General features: G+C 41.2%; 1 protein-coding gene across 1 annotated transcript; it reads right to left on the bottom strand.

The window, feature by feature from the left end:
- Positions 1 to 5,875: 5,875 nt before the first annotated feature.
- Mlana (melan-A) lies at positions 5,876 to 21,932 on the bottom strand. The gene is made up of 5 exons (XM_042686939.1): positions 21,581 to 21,932; positions 19,603 to 19,698; positions 14,540 to 14,636; positions 7,647 to 7,757; positions 5,876 to 6,167 (listed from the first exon to the last, which is right to left on the bottom strand). The coding sequence occupies exons 2-5, from the start codon at positions 19,671 to 19,673 to the stop codon at positions 6,099 to 6,101; spliced, it is 348 nt and encodes a 115-aa protein (XP_042542873.1). The 5' UTR covers positions 19,674 to 19,698; positions 21,581 to 21,932; the 3' UTR covers positions 5,876 to 6,098.
- Positions 21,933 to 23,126: the final 1,194 nt, after the last annotated feature.

The following is a 23,126-nucleotide window of genomic DNA, read 5'->3' as shown; positions in this document are numbered from 1 at the left end:
CTTCAGCTCAAGGCTAGCGTTCTACCACTGGAGCCACAGCGCCACTTCCGGCTTTTTTCTTTTTGCTTATGTGGTGCTGAGGAATCGAACCCAGAGCCTCAGGCATGCAAGGCAAGCACTCTACCACTGAGCCACCTTCCCAGCCCAACTTTTTATTTTAAAATAATTTTAGATTCACAGGAAGTTGCAAATATATAAAGAAATCTCCTTTACCCTTCACTTTCCTTTCCCTAAATAAGTTAATTTTTAAGTTAGGGTGTATTGTTTTGATTTTCCAGACTTATATGTAAGGAAATGAATTTTTTGGTAGTTTAGCATTAAAAGTGAGTGTGAATATCAGTTATCTTTCTTATTCTTTTTTGTTTTATCCCAATTACAAAGCGATTACTTAAATTCCATTGTAAAGCAAATTTTGTGGCTCAGATAATTGTTTGATTTTTGTAGTAATTCAGAATATGCCTCATTCTAAATAAAAGGTAGCTTTTCTATTTATTGGATATTTATTACCTTATTTGAGGTATACTGATTATATATACATTCCTTTTACAATATTATTGTTAAACCTTTCCACAAAGAATTACAGTATAAAATGATAGGCCTAATAATTGCTTTGGAAATGGTAAGTGGAAAGAATTGTGTGTGTTCCTGAAAAGATACTAAAAAGCTCTCAAAAATTTTGGGAAGAGGGAAGTATGTGGTAAGTGTCTGGATTTTGGTTTGGTTTGGTTTATGTGTTGTGGAGCACTGTGTGTGTGGTATGTGGGTGTGTGTGGGTGTGTTTAGATAGGATCTTACCGTGTAGCCTAGTGTGACCTCAGGATCCTCCTGCATGCCACTCCATCCAGCTTTTCAAAATGTATCTTTAAAGCCAACTGCCAGTGGCTCATACTTGTAATCCAAGCTGCTCTGGAGGCTGAGATACGAGGATTTCTGTTTGAAGCCAACCCATGCAGGAAAGCCTGTGAGTCTTACCACCAATTAACTGACAATAACCCAAAAGTACCTACGGCTCATGAAGTGGAGTGCTAGCCTTGAGGGGGAAAAAAAAAAGTTCAGGAACAGCCAAAAAAAAAAGTATCTTTATTCTTTAAGACAGTACCTTTGTCAATCATGTCTACAATATGCTCACACTCCCCCTTTTCCTGTTAGCTTAAAAAAACACTGGGAGCTCAGAATATGGATGATATGTAAAGTGCATTACGTTACATATAGGTGCTCAATGAATATATTTCTATACCCAGCTTTTAAAACAAACTGTTCCCCTTTAGTCTCAAAAGAGTTCTCTAAACTTCCAGAAAATAATTTACTGAGTTATCTGAGACCTAACTTTAATCCTAGTGAAGGATCTAATTAACCATTAAAATACCTTCCAATCTCTGGGTGTGTGCGGGGGGAGAGTGTGTACTAGGGCTTTAACTCAGAGCCTCACACTCTTAGCGTTTTCACCCATGACCTGCATGCTGCCATTTGAGTCATACCTCCAATCTGGCATTTTACTGGGTAATTGGAGATAGAATCTCTCAGACATATCTGTCTTGGACATATCTGTCCAAGCAAGCTTCAAATTACAATCCTTACATCTTAGCCTCCTGAGTATTAGGATTACAGGTGTGAGCAATTGGCACCTGGCCTCTTCCAACTCTTCATCCCAAAAGTTTAATAAAATCTCCAAAGCTGTAAATTAGGGAAACTTTAGATTGAAGCCTAAAATTTCATGGTAACCAAGCATTGGTGGTACACACCTATAATCCTTGCTACTTAAGATGCATGATCTGAGTATCACAGTTCAAAGCCAGCCTGGACAGGAAAGTCCAGGAAGACTCATCTCCAATTAACCACCAAAAAGCCAGAAGTGGAGCTGTGGCTCAAGTGGTCTAGCAAAAATGTGCCCATTCCCTAAATTCAAGCCCCACGACAAGAACCACAAAATAGTTTTTTTTAAAGTCTCCTCGAACTGGAAGTAGCACTGTGGCTCAATGCTAGAACGCTAGCCTTGAGCTGAAGAGCTGAGGGACAGTGCCCAGGCCCAGAGTTCAAGCCCCATAACCGAAAAAAAAAAAAAAAAAAAAGTTTCCTCATGGCTTGGAAGTGGGCCAGGTACAGAAGCACTGAACTCAAATCTCAGTACTATGTAAAACTTCAGGCTTTCCCTGCCAGCTTTTACTTTATTCCAATTGACTGCATTCTAGTTTTCTTTTAGCTTGGAACACATCAAGATCTTTGCAGATGTCCTCTCTGATTTAATATTTGGTTACAGGTTCAAATGACATGTAATTCTTTCTCCTTGCCATACTCTAGCCAGTAGCATAATATTGCAGTCAGTCATAGATTGAGGAGAGAGATTAACAAGAAAGACATAGTACTCTTCACAATTATAATTATTTATGATTATTTTAATGACTGTAATACTTTGGAAAAACCACATGGCATCCCAGGTACTAGCACACAGTATTCAATATCTACTCGTTAAGTAAGTGAATAGAATCTTAGTTAAGGTCTAGTTCACTTGCTAAAATTAATGTTCTAAACTGGCCAGTGTAGCACATCTCAACAATCAGGAAGTTGAGGCAGGATTGTTATTTCAGGAAAGCCTAAGCTATCATGAAATATAATGAGACCTGTCTTTACAAAACAGAAACTACTACATATTTGATGAATAAACTTAAGTATTCAAACAGCTGCATTTCCTTTGCCTCAAGTTCTGTAGGTCAAATGGGTAAACATTTTGGTTAGAGTGCAAACTCCTCAGTTTTTATGCTCTTTTAAGTATTCATCTAAGGGAAAAGCTACTAAAGAACGGGTTCACAATGCTAAGGAAGTTACATTTCTACATTCAGTGTAGAATCAGGCCCATTTGGGTAACTATTCAGTATCATTTAAATACTTCTCAACGCAGGCTAGAATAACATCACTTTCTAATACATTAGCACTTCTCTTTCATTCCTTATAATGCTTCCAATCTAAGTCAGTAACTGACTGCATTCAGTAACTGACATAAGTTTTGCAACAGTCTGGGTGCCAGTGGCTCATGCCTGTAATCCTAGCTACTCAAGAGGCTGAGCAACTCAAAGCCACCCTGGGCAGGAAAATAGGTGAGAGTCTTCAATTAACCACTAAAAAGAGGAGCTGCGACTCGTGGTAGAGCACCAACCTTGAATGGAAAAGCTTAAGATATAGCACTTAGGCCCTGAGTTGAAGCCCCCAGCCTCTGCACGCAAAAAAATATTGATCACTGTAGCATTGACTCAAGATCAATTTAAATATATACTCAAACCAGGAAAATATTTAACTTAGAGCAGAGAGGTAAATTTAGAAACAAAATTTTTGTGTGTGTACCAAGACTTGAGTTCAGGGCTTTGTTCTCTCACTTGACTTTCCTGCTCATAGTTGGCCCTTTATTACTTGAGCCATGCCTCTAGCCCTGCTTTTTACTGGTTTTAGGGGTTGAGTCTCACAACCATTTCTGCCCAGATCTCCTCCTCCTTGTAGCAATGGTTTCAAGTATGAGTCACCTGCCCCAACCTAAAAATAATATTAAAACCTTGAAAAGGTAGCAAGTAATCAAAGTAGTGTAAGAATATGATAGACATTATAGTTATCCAGGATCATACTACTAGGGCTTGAGGCCTATAGCACAGAAGTGGTAGTATGCTTGTTTGACAAGAGCAAGACCCTGGTTTCAATCCACAATACTACAAAATTAACTTAAAGATAATAACTTGCGGATGTGAGGGCGATCCATTGATCACCAGGGTTGATTAGGCTGATCTGGCTGGCTAGGCAGGTGTTCCTTCCTCCCTCACCGCTCTGCCCCTCCTGAAGCTGTGCACTTGGTCGAAGAGGACAACCATCCCTGGTAGAGGAGGACTCGTCGCTCCCCTGCTAGAACCTCCAAAGATAACAACTTGCCTTAAGTTGATCCACAAGTTGTTTCACTAGCCAGAAGCTTTCTTGTAGCTATAATAGTGTACTTGACTTAGTCTTATTTATTCAATAAGCATACACTTTATGCACTGTGATGCTCCAGTGCTTAGAAAGGCTTTTGAAAGCACACAATGTTCTAGTTACTTTACTTGGAGAGGCAATTATGAGCAACCACTGTAGTTAAAAAGTAGTATGTGTCAAATGTGTTCATTTCTGTAAATCCTAGCTATTCAAGAGAAACCTCCCCATTATCCAGGACCTGTGTGTGGCAAGTACTGTCAGTGGATGACTGGGGGTCTGAAGATACCTAGATGTTTAGGCTTCTGGTCCCTAGGAAGATTTGGTAGACTGAGGCTCAAATAGGCCTGAAAATACCTAGAGCAGGTGGCCAAATGCCTATTCGTGTTTTCTTCATTTATAATTCTTTTTTTTTAAGCAGTGGTGGGGGAAAGAGGGTAGGATGGGGAAGTAGGAAAGGCTTGAAAAAAGGGAAGGGATTTATTTTTATTGAATGTCATTTTCAGTGTTTTTCCCTTCAGTCTAATCTTATATGTGGTGGAAAATGGTGTCATTGTGTTACTTGTGTTTCCATTGCACAAGATGATTTTCTGTGGTTTAACGACTCAGCCTTCAATAACAAGGAATTGCCTAGTGAGAAATCATTTCTTTCTTTAAAACTTGTAGGTGCTATCAATACCAGCCTTAAAAGTTTTTGCTGATTCTTGTTAATCATCTCCTTCTTTAACAAGAGAACAGGTCTCACCAGGTGCCAGTGGCTTATGCCTAATTCTAGCTACTCAAATGCAGGCAGAGATCTGAGTGAGGGTCCCAGTTTGAAGCCAGCACAGGCAGGAAAATCTGTAAGATGGCTTATCCCCAAGTAACAAACACAAAGCCAGAAGTGGAGCTGTGGCTCTCAAATGGTGGAACAAAAAAAGGTGAAGAACACTCAGGCTCTGAGTTCAAGCCCCGGGACTGGCAAAAAAAAAAAGAAAGAAAAAGAAAAAAAAAAAAGGTCTCAAGTTAGCATTTATCAATATCCACAATTTCACTATCTTCCTGGTTGGGTTTTTTGGTTTTTTTTTTTTGGTCAGTCATGGGGCCTAAACTCAGGGCCAGGACTTCAGCTCAAGGCAAGCGCTCTTCCACTTGAGCCACAGCACCACTTTTGCTTTTTTGATGGTTAACGGAGATAGTCTCATGGACTTTCCCTCCTGGGCTGGTTTTGAACCACAATCCTCAGATCTCAGCCTCATGAGTAACTAGGATTATAGGTGTGAGCCACCAGCACCCAGCTCTGGGTTTTAATTTTTAATCTGCTTTCTTCATCTTCACTTTTATAGTTACCCTGTGATTATATAAGAACAATGCTGATTTTCCATCTAGGATTGTGGTATATAGTTTAGCCAAAAAAATGTTTTAATGGTTGGAAAAAGTTAGACACATATTGTCAGTGACACACAGATTGGAAAATTTTGCACTGTTGCCATGCAAATAATACTGCTCCATTTTTTTTCAAGTTCTTAATTGTTTCTTCTGTATGTTCTATGAGAATTTGAGAACCCAAAATTCTGCATACAGTTCATGTTGATCTGTTGCCTCTTTAAAAATCTTAATAGTTGCCAAGTGCTGGTGGCTCACTCCTGTAATCCTAGCTACTCAAGAGGCTGAGACCTGAGCATTGTGGTTCAAAGCCAGCCCAGGCAGGAAAGTCCGTGAGACTCTTATCTCCAATTAACCCCCAGAAAAAAGGAAGTAGTGCTGTGGCTCAAGTAGTAGAGTGCTTGCTTTGAGCTGAAGAGCTGAGGGATAGCGCCCAGACCCAGAGTTCAAGTCCCACAACCGACAAAAAAAAAGTAATTTGTAAATTAAATTTTAACTAGAAAGAAAGAAGTCAGATGGTCCCAGAACAGCCACTTATGTTCTATCCCTCAGGAAATAATACTTTTTATAGCGTTTGCACTGTAATATTTATTGGGGAAACTTCCGATTTTAATATTTTTTCATCATTCCTAACTTGATTAGTACTATCAGTGGCCCATTTCAGAATGCAACAATATTAGAGATAATACATTGTTGTTTCAACATTCTGGGAAAGATTATTAGATGTCTACACTAAGTTAAAGCAGAAGCATAAAGGGAAATCATTTCAGCGTTTCTCAAGTAGTTAGCTCTCAAGGTGAATATGGTGGTGGTGACTGTTCTGCAGAGTGTTTCTCGTAGGCAGGTGGAGCATTGGGAACCTGTGAAAAAGAGAGGGAGAACGTGAGTTTGGCAGCAATGTATTTGTTTCTGAGGAGTGATGAAGTCAAACAGCCTCACATTTATACTTTCACTATGGAATGAGACTTCTAAGGGTCCACACTTAATTTCCACCCAATGAGGTAATTGTTAAATTTCACAAATGTGTGTGTCGAAACATTGTAGAGGCAAGGAGAGAAAAATCAGAATAAGGGGTTTCCCAAAATCTAAAAGTATATTTATTACTGAATTCTTTATGTCAGAAGAAGTCCCAAGACCTAATGAATTCTTTGAATCTGTTTGTATACAAAATATGCATTGCATCTTTACCACATAGATCCATGTAGTTGTGTTTAAAGGCTCATTTAAGGCGGGGGTGTATCTTTGGTGAGGCACTTTCCCTAGCATGGCAAGGCCCTGGATTCAAAACCCAGCACAACAAAGAACATCTATACTACCAACTGAGCAGAAATGTCGATCCTTCATTTAAAGCTCATAGCAATTCTGGGAAATGTTGCAGAGTGGGAAACTGAGGCATGGAGAAGTCACTTGTCCTAGGTCACACAACTAGTAAGTGATAGAGCTAAGAACCAAACACTGCTACTTGACATCTCAACCGTGATACTGTCCTGCACGTGTATCAGTGCTGTGCAACAGAAATAAAATGCAAGCCACAACTTTGAATTTTCTAATAGCTTCAACTTTAGAAAGCAGGTAAAATTAATATTTTACCTGCCATATCAAAATGTAATCATGTCAGCACGTAATCAGTATAGAAATGATTCATGTATATCCTTTTCATATAGTCTTTTAACATGGTATATATTATATCTTAGTTCAAACTACTGTGTTTCAACCAATGTTAAACACCAGATGGCACAGCTCTATGCAATTAGTAACAGGTACTTTTTTCTACACACACACACACTAATGAAAAATGTTCATCTAAATTTTTTTTTAAAAACTAGAATATATTGAGTTGCAAACCAAGTTGTTCTTTTGGCTCTTTAAATTGGCCCTGAAAAATATGAATACGAGAAGTTACAATTTAAGAAAATCTCTTTCTGTGGGTTTGGGTTTTTAGTTATTTTTATTGTGGTAAAAATATACTTAAAATTTTAATGTTTTTAGGTGTATAGTTTGCATTAAACATGTTATTAGCAATATACATGTTCATATTTTCCTTGCTTTCAGTGGAAATTGTTTCATTCACTTGAGTTAAAAGCAGCTGTACATGGGAAGGTGGCTCAGTGGTAGAGTGCTTGCCTTGCATGCATGAAGCCCTGAGTTTGATTCCTCAGCACCACATAAGCAGAAAAAGGCAGAAGTGGTACTGTGGCTCAAGTGGTAGAGCACTAGCCTTGAGCTGAAGAGCTGAGGGACAGCACCCAGGCCCAGAGTTCAGGCCCCACGACCAAACCCTTCCCCTCCCCCCAAAAAGCAGCTGTACATGAAACCACAGATGCACAATATCAACGTACCAGAGGGTCACAATTTTTCTCCTGAGATGGACAACTGTTCTCATAACCAAGTACTTCATGCAGGTATTTTTCTCTTGATGTACTTTGAGTAGCAGCATGAGGACTTTTGTTCTGAAATGTAAATGCATAAAAGTGACTGGGTAAGAAGCAATAACTTGAATTTACTGAAGAAAATGGAAGTTAATGTTAAGAATAGTTTTCAAGCTAGGTTCTGACACTTGCCTGTGTAACTTAAGTTCTGCCCACAGGTTAATCATTTACCCCTCTGAATTCCAGTTTTTGCATCTGCAAGTGTAAGGTAATATCACCTACCTCTCAGAGTTGTGGGAATTAACTAGAGGTGAAGTGCTAGTTCTGTACTTGGTACCCAACTGTTAGTCATCAGATAGTTTTGAAAGGAAGGGGAACAGTGACTAAACTTACGGAATTAGTCTGCAAAAACAGGAGAAAATTATATAAATAAAGGACAAGCCAAATGTGATGGCACATGGCCAATATTGGGGAGGTTAAAACAGGTGGTTCATGAGATAAAGACCAATTTGGGCTACAAATTCATATCCTTAAAAGAAAAAAAAATTAATTAAAGGCAAGCCAGGATCTGGTGGCTCACACACGTGATTCTAGCTACTCAGGAGGCCGAGATATGAGGGTCATGGTTCAAAGTCAGAAAAGCAGGAAAGCCTGTAAGACTCATCTCCACTTAACCACCAGAAAAGCCAGAAGTGGAACTTTGCTTTAAGTGGTAAAGCACTTGCCTTGAGCAAAAAAGCTAAAGGATAATGCCTAGGTTCTAAGGTCAATCCCCAGTAATGGGCCATAATGATATAAAATTAAAGGAAGAAAAGTACTTTCTCAGACAAATAAACATTGAGAGATCTACCCTGTAAAAAATGTTGAGTGTTTTATGAAGGAAAATAAGATACTATATATATATATATAGATATATATGTATATATCTATATATATGTATGTATATATTATACTTCAGAAAATAAATGAAGGTAAAATTAAAACTTTTCTAATTCTTAGTTCTAACATATAGCAACTTAATTGTGCATGGATATGTATATGAAATAACAATGATAAAGAGGTTGGGAGGAAAGAACAAGGATTATTTTGTTGAGGTATTTGTATACTATCCATGGAGTGGACTTGGATTAGCTGTAACTGTATACTTCAAATTCTAGGGCAACTATTCTAGGGCAATTTCTAGGGCAATAAGATATGCTAAGAAATACGCTAAAGAGAAAAATTGAATCATATATAATGGTTAAAACTACATAAGGACAAGCAAACAGTGGAAAACAAGAATAGCAGGAGGTAGAAAATGAAATATGATAGATATTAATCTATCAATAACCACTTAGAATGTTAAGGGTTTAAATACACCAATTAACAGATAACATCAGAATAGATTAAAAATGGTATTGAAGGTTTGGCTCAGGTGGTAGAGTTCCAGACAATTAGCAAAAGCAAGCATCAGATTCCTAGTTCAAAATCCAGTCTTGGAATAAAAAAAAAAAAGGAAAAAAAAACACCCACCAGACACCCGTGACTCACCTCTGTAATCCTAGCTCCTCAGGAGATCCTAGCTACTACTGAAATCTGAGACAGCAGTTCAAAGCCAAATTAGGCAGGAAAATCTATGAGACTCCTGTCTCCAATTAACCACCAAAAAAGCTGGACCTGGAACTGTGACTTAAGTGGTAAAACACTAGCCTTGAGCAAAAAGCTCAGGGTCAACACCCAGGCCATGAGTTCAAGCCCCAAGAATGACATGGACACACACAGGCACAAAGATACATGTGCATTAAAAGTACCTGGAGAAAGATACACAATGCTAACACAAATCAAAAAAACGTAGGAGCTCAGAGAGAGTAAGTACAAAAAAAACAGGGATAAGGTATTACATAATCACAAAGGGTTTTATTCTACAAGATGACATAATAGTACTGAATATATAGTCATCTAATAACAGGACAACAAGGGCTGAAGACATGGTTCAAGACATAGAGTGCAGGCCTACCCAGCTCGAGGCATTGAGTTCAAACCTCAAACCTCAATAACACAGAACTACATGAAATAAAAGCTGGTAGAATTCAAGAAGATATAATTGAACCTCATATATAGTTGGAGTTAAACTGGGGGACTTGGCCAGGTGCTAGTGGCTCACAGCTGTAATCCTAACTACTCAGGAGGCTGAGATTTGATGATTGAGGTTCAAAGCCAGCCCAGGCAGTAAAGTCCGTGAGACTTTTATCTCCATTAAACCACAAGAAAAGCAGAAGTGGTGCTGTGGCTCAAATGGTAGAGCACTAGCCTTGATCTGAAGAGCTGAGGGACAGCACCCAGGCCCAGAGTTCAAGCCCCAGGACCAACAAAAATAAATAAAAATAAAATTGGGAACTTTATTATCCTGCTGTTAGAAATGGAAAAGTCTAGCAGGCAAAAATTCATTGAGGAAATAGTTGAACCCACTCAAACTCACCAGTCAACTAGATGTGATAGACATCTACAAACTAGATGCTGTTGGTGCTATTGCTTATGGAACATTCACATTATGGAATATAAAACACCATAACATGTTTAAAAGAAGTACTGAAATTTCTACTGTTAGAGTTCAATGGAGTTAATCTAGAAATCAATGAAAAGAAGTATAGCTGAAAAATCCTAAAATACTTACAGATTAAACTGCATCCTTCTAACACATGGATGAAAAAAGAAATTGCAAGAAAAATTTTTAACATTTGAACTAAAATTGAAAATATAACTGGTAAAAGCAATACTTACAGGGATATTTACAACATCAAATATATTGGACATATAAATTAGATTAAATATATTACATATATTAGAAAAAAAGATTACATATATTAGAAAAGAGATGTATGGGGCTGGGAAGGTGGCTCAGTGGTAGAGTGCTTGCCTTGCATGCTCGAGGCCCTGGGTTCCATTCCTCAGCACCACATAAGCAAAAAGAAAAAAGCCAGAAGTGGCGCTGTGGCTCAAGTGGTAGAGCGCTAGCCTTGAGCTGAAGAGCTGAGGGACAGTGCCCAGGCCCAGAGTTCAGGCCCCACGACCGGACCCAAAAAAAAAAAAAGAAAAAAGAGATGTAAAATCAATCATCTAAATTTTCACCTTAGGAAAGTAGAAAAAAGAGCAAATTTAACTTGAACTAAGTAATAAAAAATAGACCAGAAATCAATAAAAATTGAAAACAAGAAATAAAAAACAAACCAAAAGGTGGTTCCTGGAAAAGATTTGATAAAATGGACAAACTCCTATTCATAATTAAAACGCTTAAATGGAGAACTCAGGAAAATTGCCTGAATGTTGCTAAAGAATAAATGCACAACTTCTATAGCTACCAACATACTTAATGGTGAGAAACCTTCCCCTATCAAGACTAGGTGCATTTTCTCTGCTGAGTCAATGAAGTACCCAATTTGCAGACATCTAAACTAATTTAGGGGACTGGTGTTGAAACATCAGGTATAGACAAAGCAAAAACAAAGTCCCAAGCAAGGTATGACAAAGTAGATAAGTATTGTTCCAAACATACTATTTGACTCACCACTCCTTTTCAACATCGTACTGGAAACTTCTATGTAATGCAATAACACAAGAAAAGGTTCACATATTGGGAAGAAAGAAAAGTATGCTCATGATTATTGCTTTTTCCCCAACTTTTCTGAATCTCTCACCCACCATAGAACGGCATGTGACACATCGTCCCAGTTCATTGCTAGTTGTCTGCACTTACATTCAAATTCGTGTGAATATAAAAATGCAGACTGTCCCCAGAGGTAGTCCAGAATCTGCATTTTAGTAAGAACCTCTAGGTGAGGTGCACCTTTGACTATCTCTAAAGAAACATAATACCTTGAAAAATGAGTATAAATTGAACTAGTAATAAAGATTTGCCTTGAGATTGTAATCCCAAGCCCAAAAGTATATCCTAAACATCCAAGCAAAGATGTAAAACATCTAAACCAATGTCCACTGCTTAAAAAATCATTTCTTACTCCCTGCTGCAGGAATGTGTTGCTGTTAAAAAAAAAAAAGCAATCTTGCCAAAGGTATTTCCCAGGGCTCAGGGAAGTTGTTAGTTAACCAAGGGAGAAACTGCAGGTGACCTAAATGTTGACCAACCTTGCTACCGCACCCTGATCAATGAAATCTGGCAAGAACACACTTCCCAGCAAGCCAGTATCAAAGATCACCAAGGAAGTCATCTGAGACCAAATGCTGATGTCTTACAAATTAGTAATTGCTGTGAGCCAGACTTTGTGCTAGACACTGAAGGCCCAGTATCTTAGCTCATTAAGACAAGAGGGAAAGAGGCTAAAGTAAATAAACAATTACAGTACAGACTATTGTCTACCTCACGCTAGAGGTGTATAATAAGTCATTGACAGAAAGCAAGTCCTCCTTCTCCTCACTTAGGACAGAGAGGTATCATACCAACTGGAGCTCTATTCCCTAAGCTCCTAATCCAAAGCTTTCCTCCAGGTTTTATTTGTAGCCTTCTTGTTCCAATCCAACCATTTCTGTTTCTTCTCATCAAATGTGAATAAACTAGAGGGCTCTGCTTTGTGACATGTCAACTCCCAAAGTTGCCCAGTTTCCATGATTTATATTTGGGCCTCTCTGATAAGGGACACATTAGGGAAAAAGAAATGTTTGACAGTCTCCTCACAAAGAGGGAACAAAATTAGAAAATGCATCTCTCGCTTTCCTCTTCTTTCTTAAGACTGCCAACCTCGACCCTCTCCACACACATGGCCATTCCTTTTTTTTTTTTTTTGGTCGGTTATGGGGCTTGAACTCTGGGCCTGGGCACTGCCCCTCAGCTCTTCAGCTCAAGGCAAACACTCTACCACTTGAGCCACAGCGCTACTTTTGTTTTTCTGAGTGGTTTATTGGAGATAAGAGTCTCACAGACTTTCCTGCCCCAGCTGGCTTTGAACCGCGTTCATCAGATCTCAGCCTCCTGAGTGGCTAGGATTACAGGTGTGAATCACTGGCGCCCAGCCCATTCTTCTTCATAGAACCTTTTCTCCTCCATGAGTTGCTTTCTGAATGAAGTATGTGACTTTCTAGCATCTTTTTCTTTTTTTGGTCGTGGGGCCTGAACTCTGGGCCTGGGTGCTGTCCCTCAGCTCTTCAGCTCAAGGCTAACGCTCTACAACTTGAGCCACAGTGCCACTTCCGGTTTTCTGAGTGGTTTATTGGAGATAAGAGTCTCATGGACGTTCCTTCCGGCGGTTGGCTTGGAACCATGATCCTCAAATCTCAGTCTCCTGAGTAGCTAGGATTACAGGTGTGAGTCACCACGCCCGGCTTCCAACATCTTTTATAGAGAGATAATACCATTCCATTTTGCATAAACCTGAAAAGCATTCAGATCTGTAAAAACTAAAAAAAAAAAAAATTGCAACCCTTTCATTCTATCACTTACTGTAGACAATGTCTTTGGTTGAAAAAGTGTTAAAAGTGACGTCTAGGCTGGGTATCAGTGGCTCACGCCTGTAATCCTAGCTGAGGAGGCTGAGGTCTGAGGATTGCAGTTCAAAGCTGCTGGGGCAGGAAAGTCCATGAGACTCTTATCTCTAATTAGCCACCAAAAAGTTGGAAGTGAAGCTGTGGCTCAAATGGTAGAAGCAAAACAAAAAACCTAAGGGATAACACGTAGGCCCTGACTTCAAGTCCTAGTACTAGCACTAAATAAATAATAAATGTGTTGGCTTTGAGGCAAGGTTGCTGAAATATATCGTTCTTTCTTTCTCTGGGCCTGGGCGCTGTCCCTGCACTCTTCAGTTCAAGGTGAGCACTCTACCGCCTGAGCACAGCGCCACTTCCTGAAATTTATCGCTCTTACAGTGTGTATACCTAGTTGGTGTTTGACACGCATGGAAGAACCTGGTGCCAGCAGAGTGAACTATGTCATTGTGTTAGCTTCCTACTTATATGGGTAAGGAAGAAAAAGATACCATTAGACTATATTTGCCACCTAAGGAAGATGGAGTCTATAACAAACCGACAGATAGATGATGAATAGATGATAGATAGATAGACAGACAGACAGACAAATAGATAGACACACATAGATACATAGATAGATTTAAAATACAGTTATGTAGCAGGTGCTGGTAGCTCATACCTATAATCCTAGCTACTCAGGAGGCTGAGATCTGAGGGTCATAGTTTGAAGCCAACCCAGGCAAGAAAGTCTTTGGGACTCTTATCTCCAATTAACCACAAGAAAACCGGAAGTACAGCCAGGGCCTAAAGTGGTAGAGCCCTGGCCTTGAGCAAAAAGAGCTGAGGGACAGTCGTAGGCCCTGAGTTCCAGCCTCAGAGCTGACTAAAACAAACTAACACACACACACACACACACACACACATACAGATGCCTAGTGCTGCTGAGTGGAGGATAGTTTCCTCCTTGCACTGATGTCCAGAGGTCTTCTCCCAGGACCCTTTAGTGTGACAATTAAAAGAACCTGGACCTCCTGTGGTGATGAAAGATATGAAGAGGCAAAGTAGGAGAAATGGGCCATTAACAAAACCAACAAGAACCTCCAGAAGAATTGGTAAAAGCTGGGGAGTCTAACATGCCTTTTCTTCTGTGGCTCCCACACTCTTAGTGCTCAGCAAACACCACAGTCAAGTATTCAAGTTTGCTTCAAGTACAACCAGAGATGGGGCAAATCCTGGTTGGAGTTTGTGCCTGGGCAGAAACAAAGGAAGAGTTGCTAGAAATGTAATGTGTAGGGAAGATTCATCAGAAGCAGGATTCCAAGCTACAGGTGATCATAAAACATGGTATCCCATTCCCAGAAATTCATAGATGTGGAAAGGGGTTCTGGATCTAGAAAGATCCCACCAACCGTCAGGATTCTGTAGCCACTTCGTCTTCTACAATACCAGCAGCCGATGAGCAGTAAAATTCCCAGGACCACTGTCAAGACGCCAATTCCTGCAGCCCTGGCCCAAGAGACAGACAAGTCCAACATGTCACACACACAAACATCATTCAAGATTTCTATGAAATAGAAATCAAGCTTCTCACTTCACTGGAGCTTTATTAGTGCGGACAAGCACCTTGAGTCCCCAGTTACTGGGTAGCACTATCTTTTCTTCTCATTGGGGCTATTGTCCCCAACTCAGTCCACTAAAAGGAAGTAAAATTAACTCTGAATATGTACTTCAAGCCAGTAAAACTATTACACATTACCTTATGGGTTTGTTGGTTGGTTGGTTGTTGTTGTTGGTGGTGGTGGGGTTTGAACTTAGGGCCTGGGCACTGTTCCTGAGCTCTTTTGCTCAAGGCTACTACTCTACCAGTTTGAGCCACAGCTCCACTTCTGGTTTTTGAGGGGTTAATTGGAGATAAGAGTCTCACGGGGACTTTTGTGCCTGAGCTTCGAACCACAATCTTCAGATCTCAGCCTCCAGAGTAGCTAGGATTACAGGTGTGAGCCACTGGCACTCGGCCATGTGTATATATACATATATATGTATGTATATATATATATATATATATAATTTTTATTATGGGGCTTGAACTCTGGGCCTGGGCGCTGTCCCTCAGCTCTTCATCAAGGCTAGCGCTCTACCACTTGAGCCACAGTGCCACTTCCAGTTTTCTGGTGGTTTATTGGAGATAAGAGTCTCACAGACATTCCTGCATGGGCTATCTTTGAACCAGTATCCTCGGATCTCAGCTTCCTGAGTAGCCAGGATTACAGGCATGAACCACTGGTGGTCAGCTTATATAGTTTTTTAAATTCTCACAATAACCCTGTAAGGTACATACCTTTAATTAACACACACACACACACACACACACACCTCATTTCACGGAAAATAAATGCAGAAGTTCCAATACAGATGTGCCCGTTCCCCTGCTGATGGTCATCCAGCACTAGCATATGACAGAGCTAGGATTTGAACCCAAGGCTATCTCTGACCCCCACCACGCCCCCCCCTCCAGCCTGGCCTTGCCCCTCATCCTGGTAGCCCTGTGAAGAAGAATCTGAGCTGAACCTAGAACAAAGCTATAGTGTCACTTAGGGAAGAATCTTGACTTGCACTGCAGGCTTTTTTTTTCTGGGGGAATCACAACAGGCTCTTGAGCCTTCGGTCCAGTGACCCCAGGGAAATGTTAGAGTTGCCACAAAAACTCACCTGTCTGAACCTGGACTGTGGTACTTCAGCCCAGCCTTTGCAAGTTAGCTGGAATCTGCCTGATGGTTTACATCACAGCATAATCGATATGAACTTGCCAAGAAAAGCTCTGCAGAGCTGGGTGATGCATAAAAGACTGAGTAGCTAACGGGGCAGCAAGACTGAACAGAAAAGCTTCTAGAGGAAAGTTTTTCCAGTCCACCTTTATCTCAAAGCTGCTAAGATAGCAAATGTATCCTGTCTTAACTCCAAGCGCAACAGACAGAACCAGTGCTATAGACAGAAATCTCTGATCCAATTATATAGGCCAGTCCACCCATCGTATATAGAATCTATATACCGCAGGTGAGACCAACCAATATTTGTCAGTGTCATTACTAGCATTCTAACTCCTCCGTGGGAAACACCCATACACATGCTTTTATTCTCACAACAATCCTCTGAGATTGGTGTCCTTTTAGTTTTACAGCTGACATTAGGCTGGTAAAATGTCCAAAGTTGCATATTCAGTAATGGCAGAATCAGCAGTCCCAGTAACTAGCACTAGAGAGCCAATAAGGAAGCCCTGGGATTTGGGCCAAATCTAAATCTCCTGTCTTCTAGACAAGTGCTTTCCCCGCAGAAATTACTCTTTCCTAAAACAAAGCTGTCACAAGATGTGTTTGTTGGGCTCTTATGACTGCAGGCAGCTGATTCAATTCCCAGCATGCCTGTGTTCTAACTTTACTGTGCAGTCTCCCCTTCAATGTCCTAACACAGAAGGAACTCTGTTCCAGTTCTTTATGGACAGTCATGTTGTTTTCACATGATCCAGAGCATAAAACACCAAGCACTGGCAAGATGCTAGTGCAAACCACGGCCCAGCCTAGCAGGTTTCCTCAGTCACCAAACTACACTCTGAGGCACAGCCATCTGAGATGCCTGTTAAGTACACCTCCTTCTACACCCTTGATCTACCAACTCAGCCTCTTGGGTGGCAGCATCTAAGAATCTGCATTTAAGCAAGCTTCCTGGATGACTTATATCCATTCAACTGTGATAATTTCTGCAGGTAATAAGCTGGGTACTGGTGGCTCATGTCTATAATTTTAGCTACTCAGGAGGCTGAGATCTGAGGATAGAGGTTCAAAACCAGCCTGGGCAGGAAAGTCCATGAGACTCCTAGCTCCAATTAACCATTAAAAAGCTGGAAGTGGAGCTATGGTTCAAATGGTAGAGCACTAGCCTTGAGCAGAAATGACTCAAGGACAGTGCCTAGGCCCTGAGTTCAAGCCCAAGGACTGGCACAAAACAAAAATAAAAAATTCCCTCACATGCAAGTCAATGAATATTTTCCTTTTATGCTAGAACCCAGTGGTTCTAGCTCCCCTATGCTCTCAGCGAAGATAGCAGAGAATTCACCTAAGCCAACATAGGTCCCATGTTCAGAATTCAAGATAGCGAGCTGATGCCTTTGATGATGGGGTTCTTTTACATGAGGGTGGTAATATACCCTGTGTGATCTTTTAAGTTGTCATTCCCAACTCAAACCCCACCTTTCTATATTCTTCTCTGAGAAGCCAACTGGAGTCTGCAGACCCCCACATCTTTGATCATTGACTCTAGTTGGTGCCCAAGAGAAGTCTGCAAGAATAGATGAGCTTCTCCTTCCAGTGTGCTTCTGGTTTTGGATCAGTATCTACAGGCCAACAGCTCTTCCCACTGTCAGGCAATCCCATCTACCAGCTCTGCTTCTCTTAGACCCAGGCTCTAGGCCCCTTATCAGCCAACCAGTGCCCCTACCTCAGAGGCCTGAGCTCTTGATGCATGCACCTTCTTTAAGGTCCAGAGGCACCCAAACCAGCTAAACAGAAATTCTTCCTCTGAGATGCCAGTCTCATTCCTGAAGGGTCCTTCCTCTACTGCAGGTTCTGAAGACTCCAACTCTTCTTCTCTAGTCTGCAGTTACCCGCTCTGGATTCCTTCGGTGTCTTTGCCTCGTCAGTCCCAGCACTCACCTAACCAATTCCTTACACCGAAGTTGAAATGCATGGTTGGCTTCTGTCTTCTTGACTAGACCTTGAGAATAATCTGCATAGGCTGTGAATGCCATCTGGCCACCAGTTTCTCCAGCTGGGATGGTGACACTACAAAGGATAGCTTAGGTGTGCTTTTGTTTTTGTTTTTGTCAGTCATGGGGCTTGAACTCAGGGCCTGGGTGTTATCCCTGAGCATTTTTTGCTCAAGGATAGCTTTCTACCACTTTGAATCACAGTGCCACTTCTGGTTTTCAGGTGGTTAATTGGGAGTCTCACAGACTTTCCTGCCCAGGCTGGTTTCGAATTGTGATCCTCAGCTCTCAGCCTTCTGAGTAAGTAGCTAGGATTACAGGTGTAAGCCACCAGCACCCAGCTTGGCAGTTTAGGTTTTTTTGTTTTTTTTGGGGGGGGGGGTGGTCCAGTCATGGGGCCTGAACTCTGGGCCTGGGCGCTGTCCCTCAGCTCTTCAGCTCAAGGCTAGCGCTCTACCACTTGAGCCACAGCACCACTTACGGCTTTTCTCTTTTTGCTTATGTGGTGGTGAGGAATTGAACCCAGGGCCTCATGCATGCAAGGCAAGCACTCTACCACTGAGCCACCTTCCCAGCCCCGACAGTTTAGGTTTTAACCTCTGGAGCTCACCAAGTCCTGCCTCCAGACTTCAGCTCCATAACATAAATGGCTGATCTCTGCCCCAGCCTCTCTTCAGATGGAATTGTGTAAATATTTGCCTCTGCTGAAGTTTAGTGCTTCACAGGCAAATAAACCCAGACTTAAAGCCTAACACCACCACATTCGGTTACACCTTTCCAAGTATCTAAGTCTTTCCTCATGTACCACACAGCAAAAAGGACACAACTGTCACTGGGGGGTAAGGGTAGGGTGAATGGACCTTGCCTTCCCTTGCTCTCCCCTTCTCTTGGCAAGACACAGAGCTGATGACGTGCCTTCTTAACCACATAGTCAAAGGCCACGTCCAGGGGGCGTCACCCAGGGAAAAAAAGGAAACTGACAATCCCTGAACTTTAAACTCTTCTGCTACTATGTGAGAGATAAGTAAAATTATATTTTCACTGTTGATTTATCCTACAGAAGCTAAAAACATGTTCTAATACCATATACAATATTACCTGTCCCCCCCCCCAAAAAAAGTGTATATTTGTGCTTATAATAATTTGTTCCAAGATACCACTACCTAAGAAGAATTGACAGAACAAAGCTTAAAGATAAGCCATGTTAAGCTAGGTACCAGTAGCTCATGCCTGTAAGCCTAACTACTCAGGAGGCTGAGATCTGAGGATCACAGTTGGAAGCCAACCCCAGCAGGAAAGTCTATGAGATTAATTAAATTCAACACCAAAAAAAGCCAAAGTAGAGCGATGGCTTTACCCTTTAGCAAAAAAGCTCAAGGACAGCTGGATAGGCCCTCAGTTCAAGCCCCAGAACTAGTACCCTCCCCCACCCCCCAAATAAGGCATATTTATCCTGGACAGATGTTTTCCAGCTTGAGAATTTACAGATAATGGCCAAGAATGTGGACAAAAATAGCAAAATCTAATTTTTAAAAAATCCTTCCTATCTCCCTGCTTATTTGGTCCCAGAAAAAAAAGGAAGTAAGCCCCTCCCTTTGTTGTCAGAGTTTTTTACTCTGGGGAGAGAAATAGGGAGATTTAAGTGCCGTGCCAGCAAACTACAAACAGGAACCCCCCCCCCCCCCCGCCCGCTCAGTTTGGTGGTGAACTTACTCTTCCGTTGTGATGTGAGAGTGGCTGTGCCCCTTCCTGGGGTAACCATAGTAAACATCTTGTCCTGGCATCTCCTAGGGTTCAGACACAGGATACCTAACAGAAAAGACATCATTGATTGCATGCAAAGCATCCTTACACATCATCTTATAAACACCCACAGTGTCCAATACTGACAGGCAGACCCAATGAGTTCTCTGCCAAGGATTTGTAGTGAATGCTTCCATTAATTTCACAGGTTAGAGAAATAGCTCAGGGCCAAGCACCAGTGGCTCACACCTGTAATCCTAACTACTCAGGAAACTGAGATCTGAGGATCATGATTTGCTGCGAGCCCAAGCGAGAGTCCTGGAGACTCTTATTTCCAGTTAATCACTAAAAAGCTGGAAGTGGAAGTATGGTTCAAGCGATAGAGCACTACGCTGGAATGAAAAACAAAGGGGCAGCACCCAGGCCCTGAGTTCATGATCCAGTACTGGCACACACACACACAAAAGTGTAGGCTTCTAACTCTTCCCACTAAGAGAAAATTAACTTTGAAGAAGAAACTACAAGTGAATTTTTTTATTTCAACTTAGCTATTATTTAGGAGAAAATGCTCCTCAATTGGTTTCAGCTTGACTTTATGTCATTAGCTTTTAGAGAAACTATTTAGAAAGCAAATAAAAAGAATTTTTTGTCAGGTGCCAGTGGCTCATGCCTGTAATTCGGGAGGCTGAGATCTGAGGACTGTGGTTTGAAGTCATCTTGGTCTGGAAAGTCTATGAGACTCTTATTTCCAATGAACTACCAAAAAAGTCAGAAATGGAGCTGGGGCTCAAGTCGTAGAGCACTAGCTTTGAGCAAAACAAAGTCAGGGACAGTGCCCAAGCTCTGAGTTTAAACCCTAGGACTAGCATCAAAAAATAAAATAAAGTAAAAAGCATTCTTATTCATTCTCCACCCTTGCAGACACAAAGTAGTGAATGGTCAAAGTTATCATTTGACACCAGTCCCCAGAAAAACTGAAGACTGGGATGCATTGCTGTGTACTAAGCACACCCAGCCCAAGCCTGGCTATGGTTATGAGTCACAGTGATCAAACCCCACATCTTCCAGTCCTACTTTTTAACAAAGGAAATGATCTCGGTGAAGTGCTTGTCAAGATGTATGTTACCCAAAATAAAGGTGAAGAAATCTAGGACCTGACTTTTCTCTAACAATTTCTTTTCTCTCCCACCTAAGTCAGATTCTGCTCCTGCCTAGCTTAAATAAATGACCACACACACACACACACACACACACACACAAAACAAAAAGCCCAAGATCAGACGTGGTTGTAATTAAAGTAAGCTCATTAAAAACCAATCCTGGAAGCTTCTCTCCTTGAGATTGTGTTTTTCTTCCCTCTACTGTTCTTGTGAATTTCAAAGCTCTAATCCCCATAGAATTACATTAATGAGCTCCAATTTGAACAACAGGGACAATGGGAGAGCTGAGTTGAGATTTCACCACGTGACTCCTTTCCGTTGGGGCATTTTATATGTAATTTGCCCTTCCCAGTTGTAAAAAAGAAATTACAGTTGAACTCGCTGACCGTCTCAGGAGAATAATGGAGGGCTGATCCTTGTGTTCACATGGCAAATAAGAAGCTCAATTAATTCTGCCTTAAATTGTTTTTGTACATTGGTACCTCAAGTTCAGTGCTTTGACAAACCGTGTGGGGACAGAAAAAGTATCTATTCCTGCTCAAACCAGGAGAAACCATCCTTGAAGTGACAGAATAGATCCAGTGCAGAGGGATTGCTTGTCACCAGCCACCAGACTGCCACTCTCCTCCCAAATAATCGCTATCTTGGACTGGAAGCCTCAGAAGTTCTGCTGAAGTCTAGCAATGAGGGAGGCGCTGAGAGAGAAATGAAAGTTCACAGCACTCCCCAAACACTATTCTTGGGAGAACTGGATAACACTTATTTGGGGAAGGGGGCAATGTTCTTACCTTCCTTGGTGATACCGTCCTCTGCCCGTCCTCTGGCTCTGTGTGGGTGAAGATTGCTTCTTTGGCTCTTAATCTTTACCATCAAAAATGTTTTTCTTGATCTTGAGTCCCATGGTGGTCACGAGTTTGAATTCCTGACAGAGTGGTCTGATTGCTTATTTAGCATGAAAGAAATCAACTTCATTCCAAACTTTAAAACACACACAGAGCTCATGTGGCCTCTTTGTTTCCCCTAATCCCAATGCTTTATCCTAAGGAAACCACTTAATTTCAAAGCTGGGTCTCCTGAGTAGGGTTGCCAGAGAAAAAAATAGGATAACCAGTTAAGCTTGGATTTCATTTAAATGATGAATCATTGCTTTATAATTATGCCTCATGTAATATTTGTACTTATAAATGTCTCATATTGCCTTGAACACACTAAAAATTTACTTGTAGTAAATTATTAAATTATTAAACTAGGAACCCTATAATCTCTCTCTCATTTCTGCCTCACGAGTAAGCTTAGATCTGAAGATCATCTAAGCCCTACACTCTCCCAGCCACAAGAGGAAAATGAAATCCCTAGAAAAGAGCAACTTCAATGTAAAGTTCAGGGTTATGTATGGTTTATCTCCCAAAAAGTGGTGATTGCTAGTCTACCTAGATAGATAGATAGATAGATAGATAGATAGATATAAGATGGTGTGTATAATTTCTTTTCCTTTTTTTTTTGTCTGAGACTGGGACTTGAACTTGGTATCTTATGCTTTCATTCATTGGCTGGTACTCTACTCACTGGGCCACCCAAGGCGATGAGGACCTATGTTTGCATGCAGCTGGACTTACAACTAAGTCATCCCCTAGATGACCAGAGGGAGACCACAGAAGGAGAGGTATTGCCATGGATCTTGGACAAGGTGAAGCTGCTAGATCTTATTTAAGTCTTCTGGTGACACATGCTGACTCACGGACCTTAAATGTGCATTTTGCCAGAGGTTACTGCATGGCAGCTGTCACCAGTTCTTTACTCTAGAGAGAGCTCCATTCCAGACACAGCATGGTGCTGAACTACTTCCTGTCAGATGTCTGCCCTCCAACTAGTTTTCTTCGTAAGATTCAAGGAAGGAGTCTAAAATCTTCCACAAGCATCTCTTTGGGTCCTGAGTGATTTGCTGCTTCTAAGTGCCCAGTCCTTCAGGGTCACAACCAGGATAAGCTGAATTAGGCTTCTTCCAATAAGGGTATTCTGGCAACATCGGCCTGAAAATCCTACCCCATCCTGTTCCTGGGAAGCCCCCAGAAGTTCCCCTTAACTAAGTCCTAGTCCCTGTCCTTAAATTGGCCTTGAGCCCACCCTGAAGCCTGCCCAACTAGGCCTTATCTACTTGACCCTTAGCACTTCCCAAACGACTCCCATCTTCCCTGCGATAACAGCAAGGACTCTGGTTCAAATTACCTGTGTTTCACAACTTCAGTCTACTTGACCTCGGGAGACACTAAGGAAGCTTCCAAACCTCAGTGCATGCACTTAAAAACTGGGGCTTAATAGTTTCCACTCCACAAG

Source organism: Dipodomys spectabilis, unplaced genomic scaffold (assembly GCF_019054845.1).
Source record: "Dipodomys spectabilis isolate Male_0828 unplaced genomic scaffold, ASM1905484v1 ptg000098l, whole genome shotgun sequence".
Taxonomy (NCBI): Eukaryota; Metazoa; Chordata; class Mammalia; order Rodentia; family Heteromyidae; genus Dipodomys; species Dipodomys spectabilis.
Note: the sequence above shows the minus strand (reverse complement) of the source record. Positions and strands in the feature narration are given on the sequence as shown.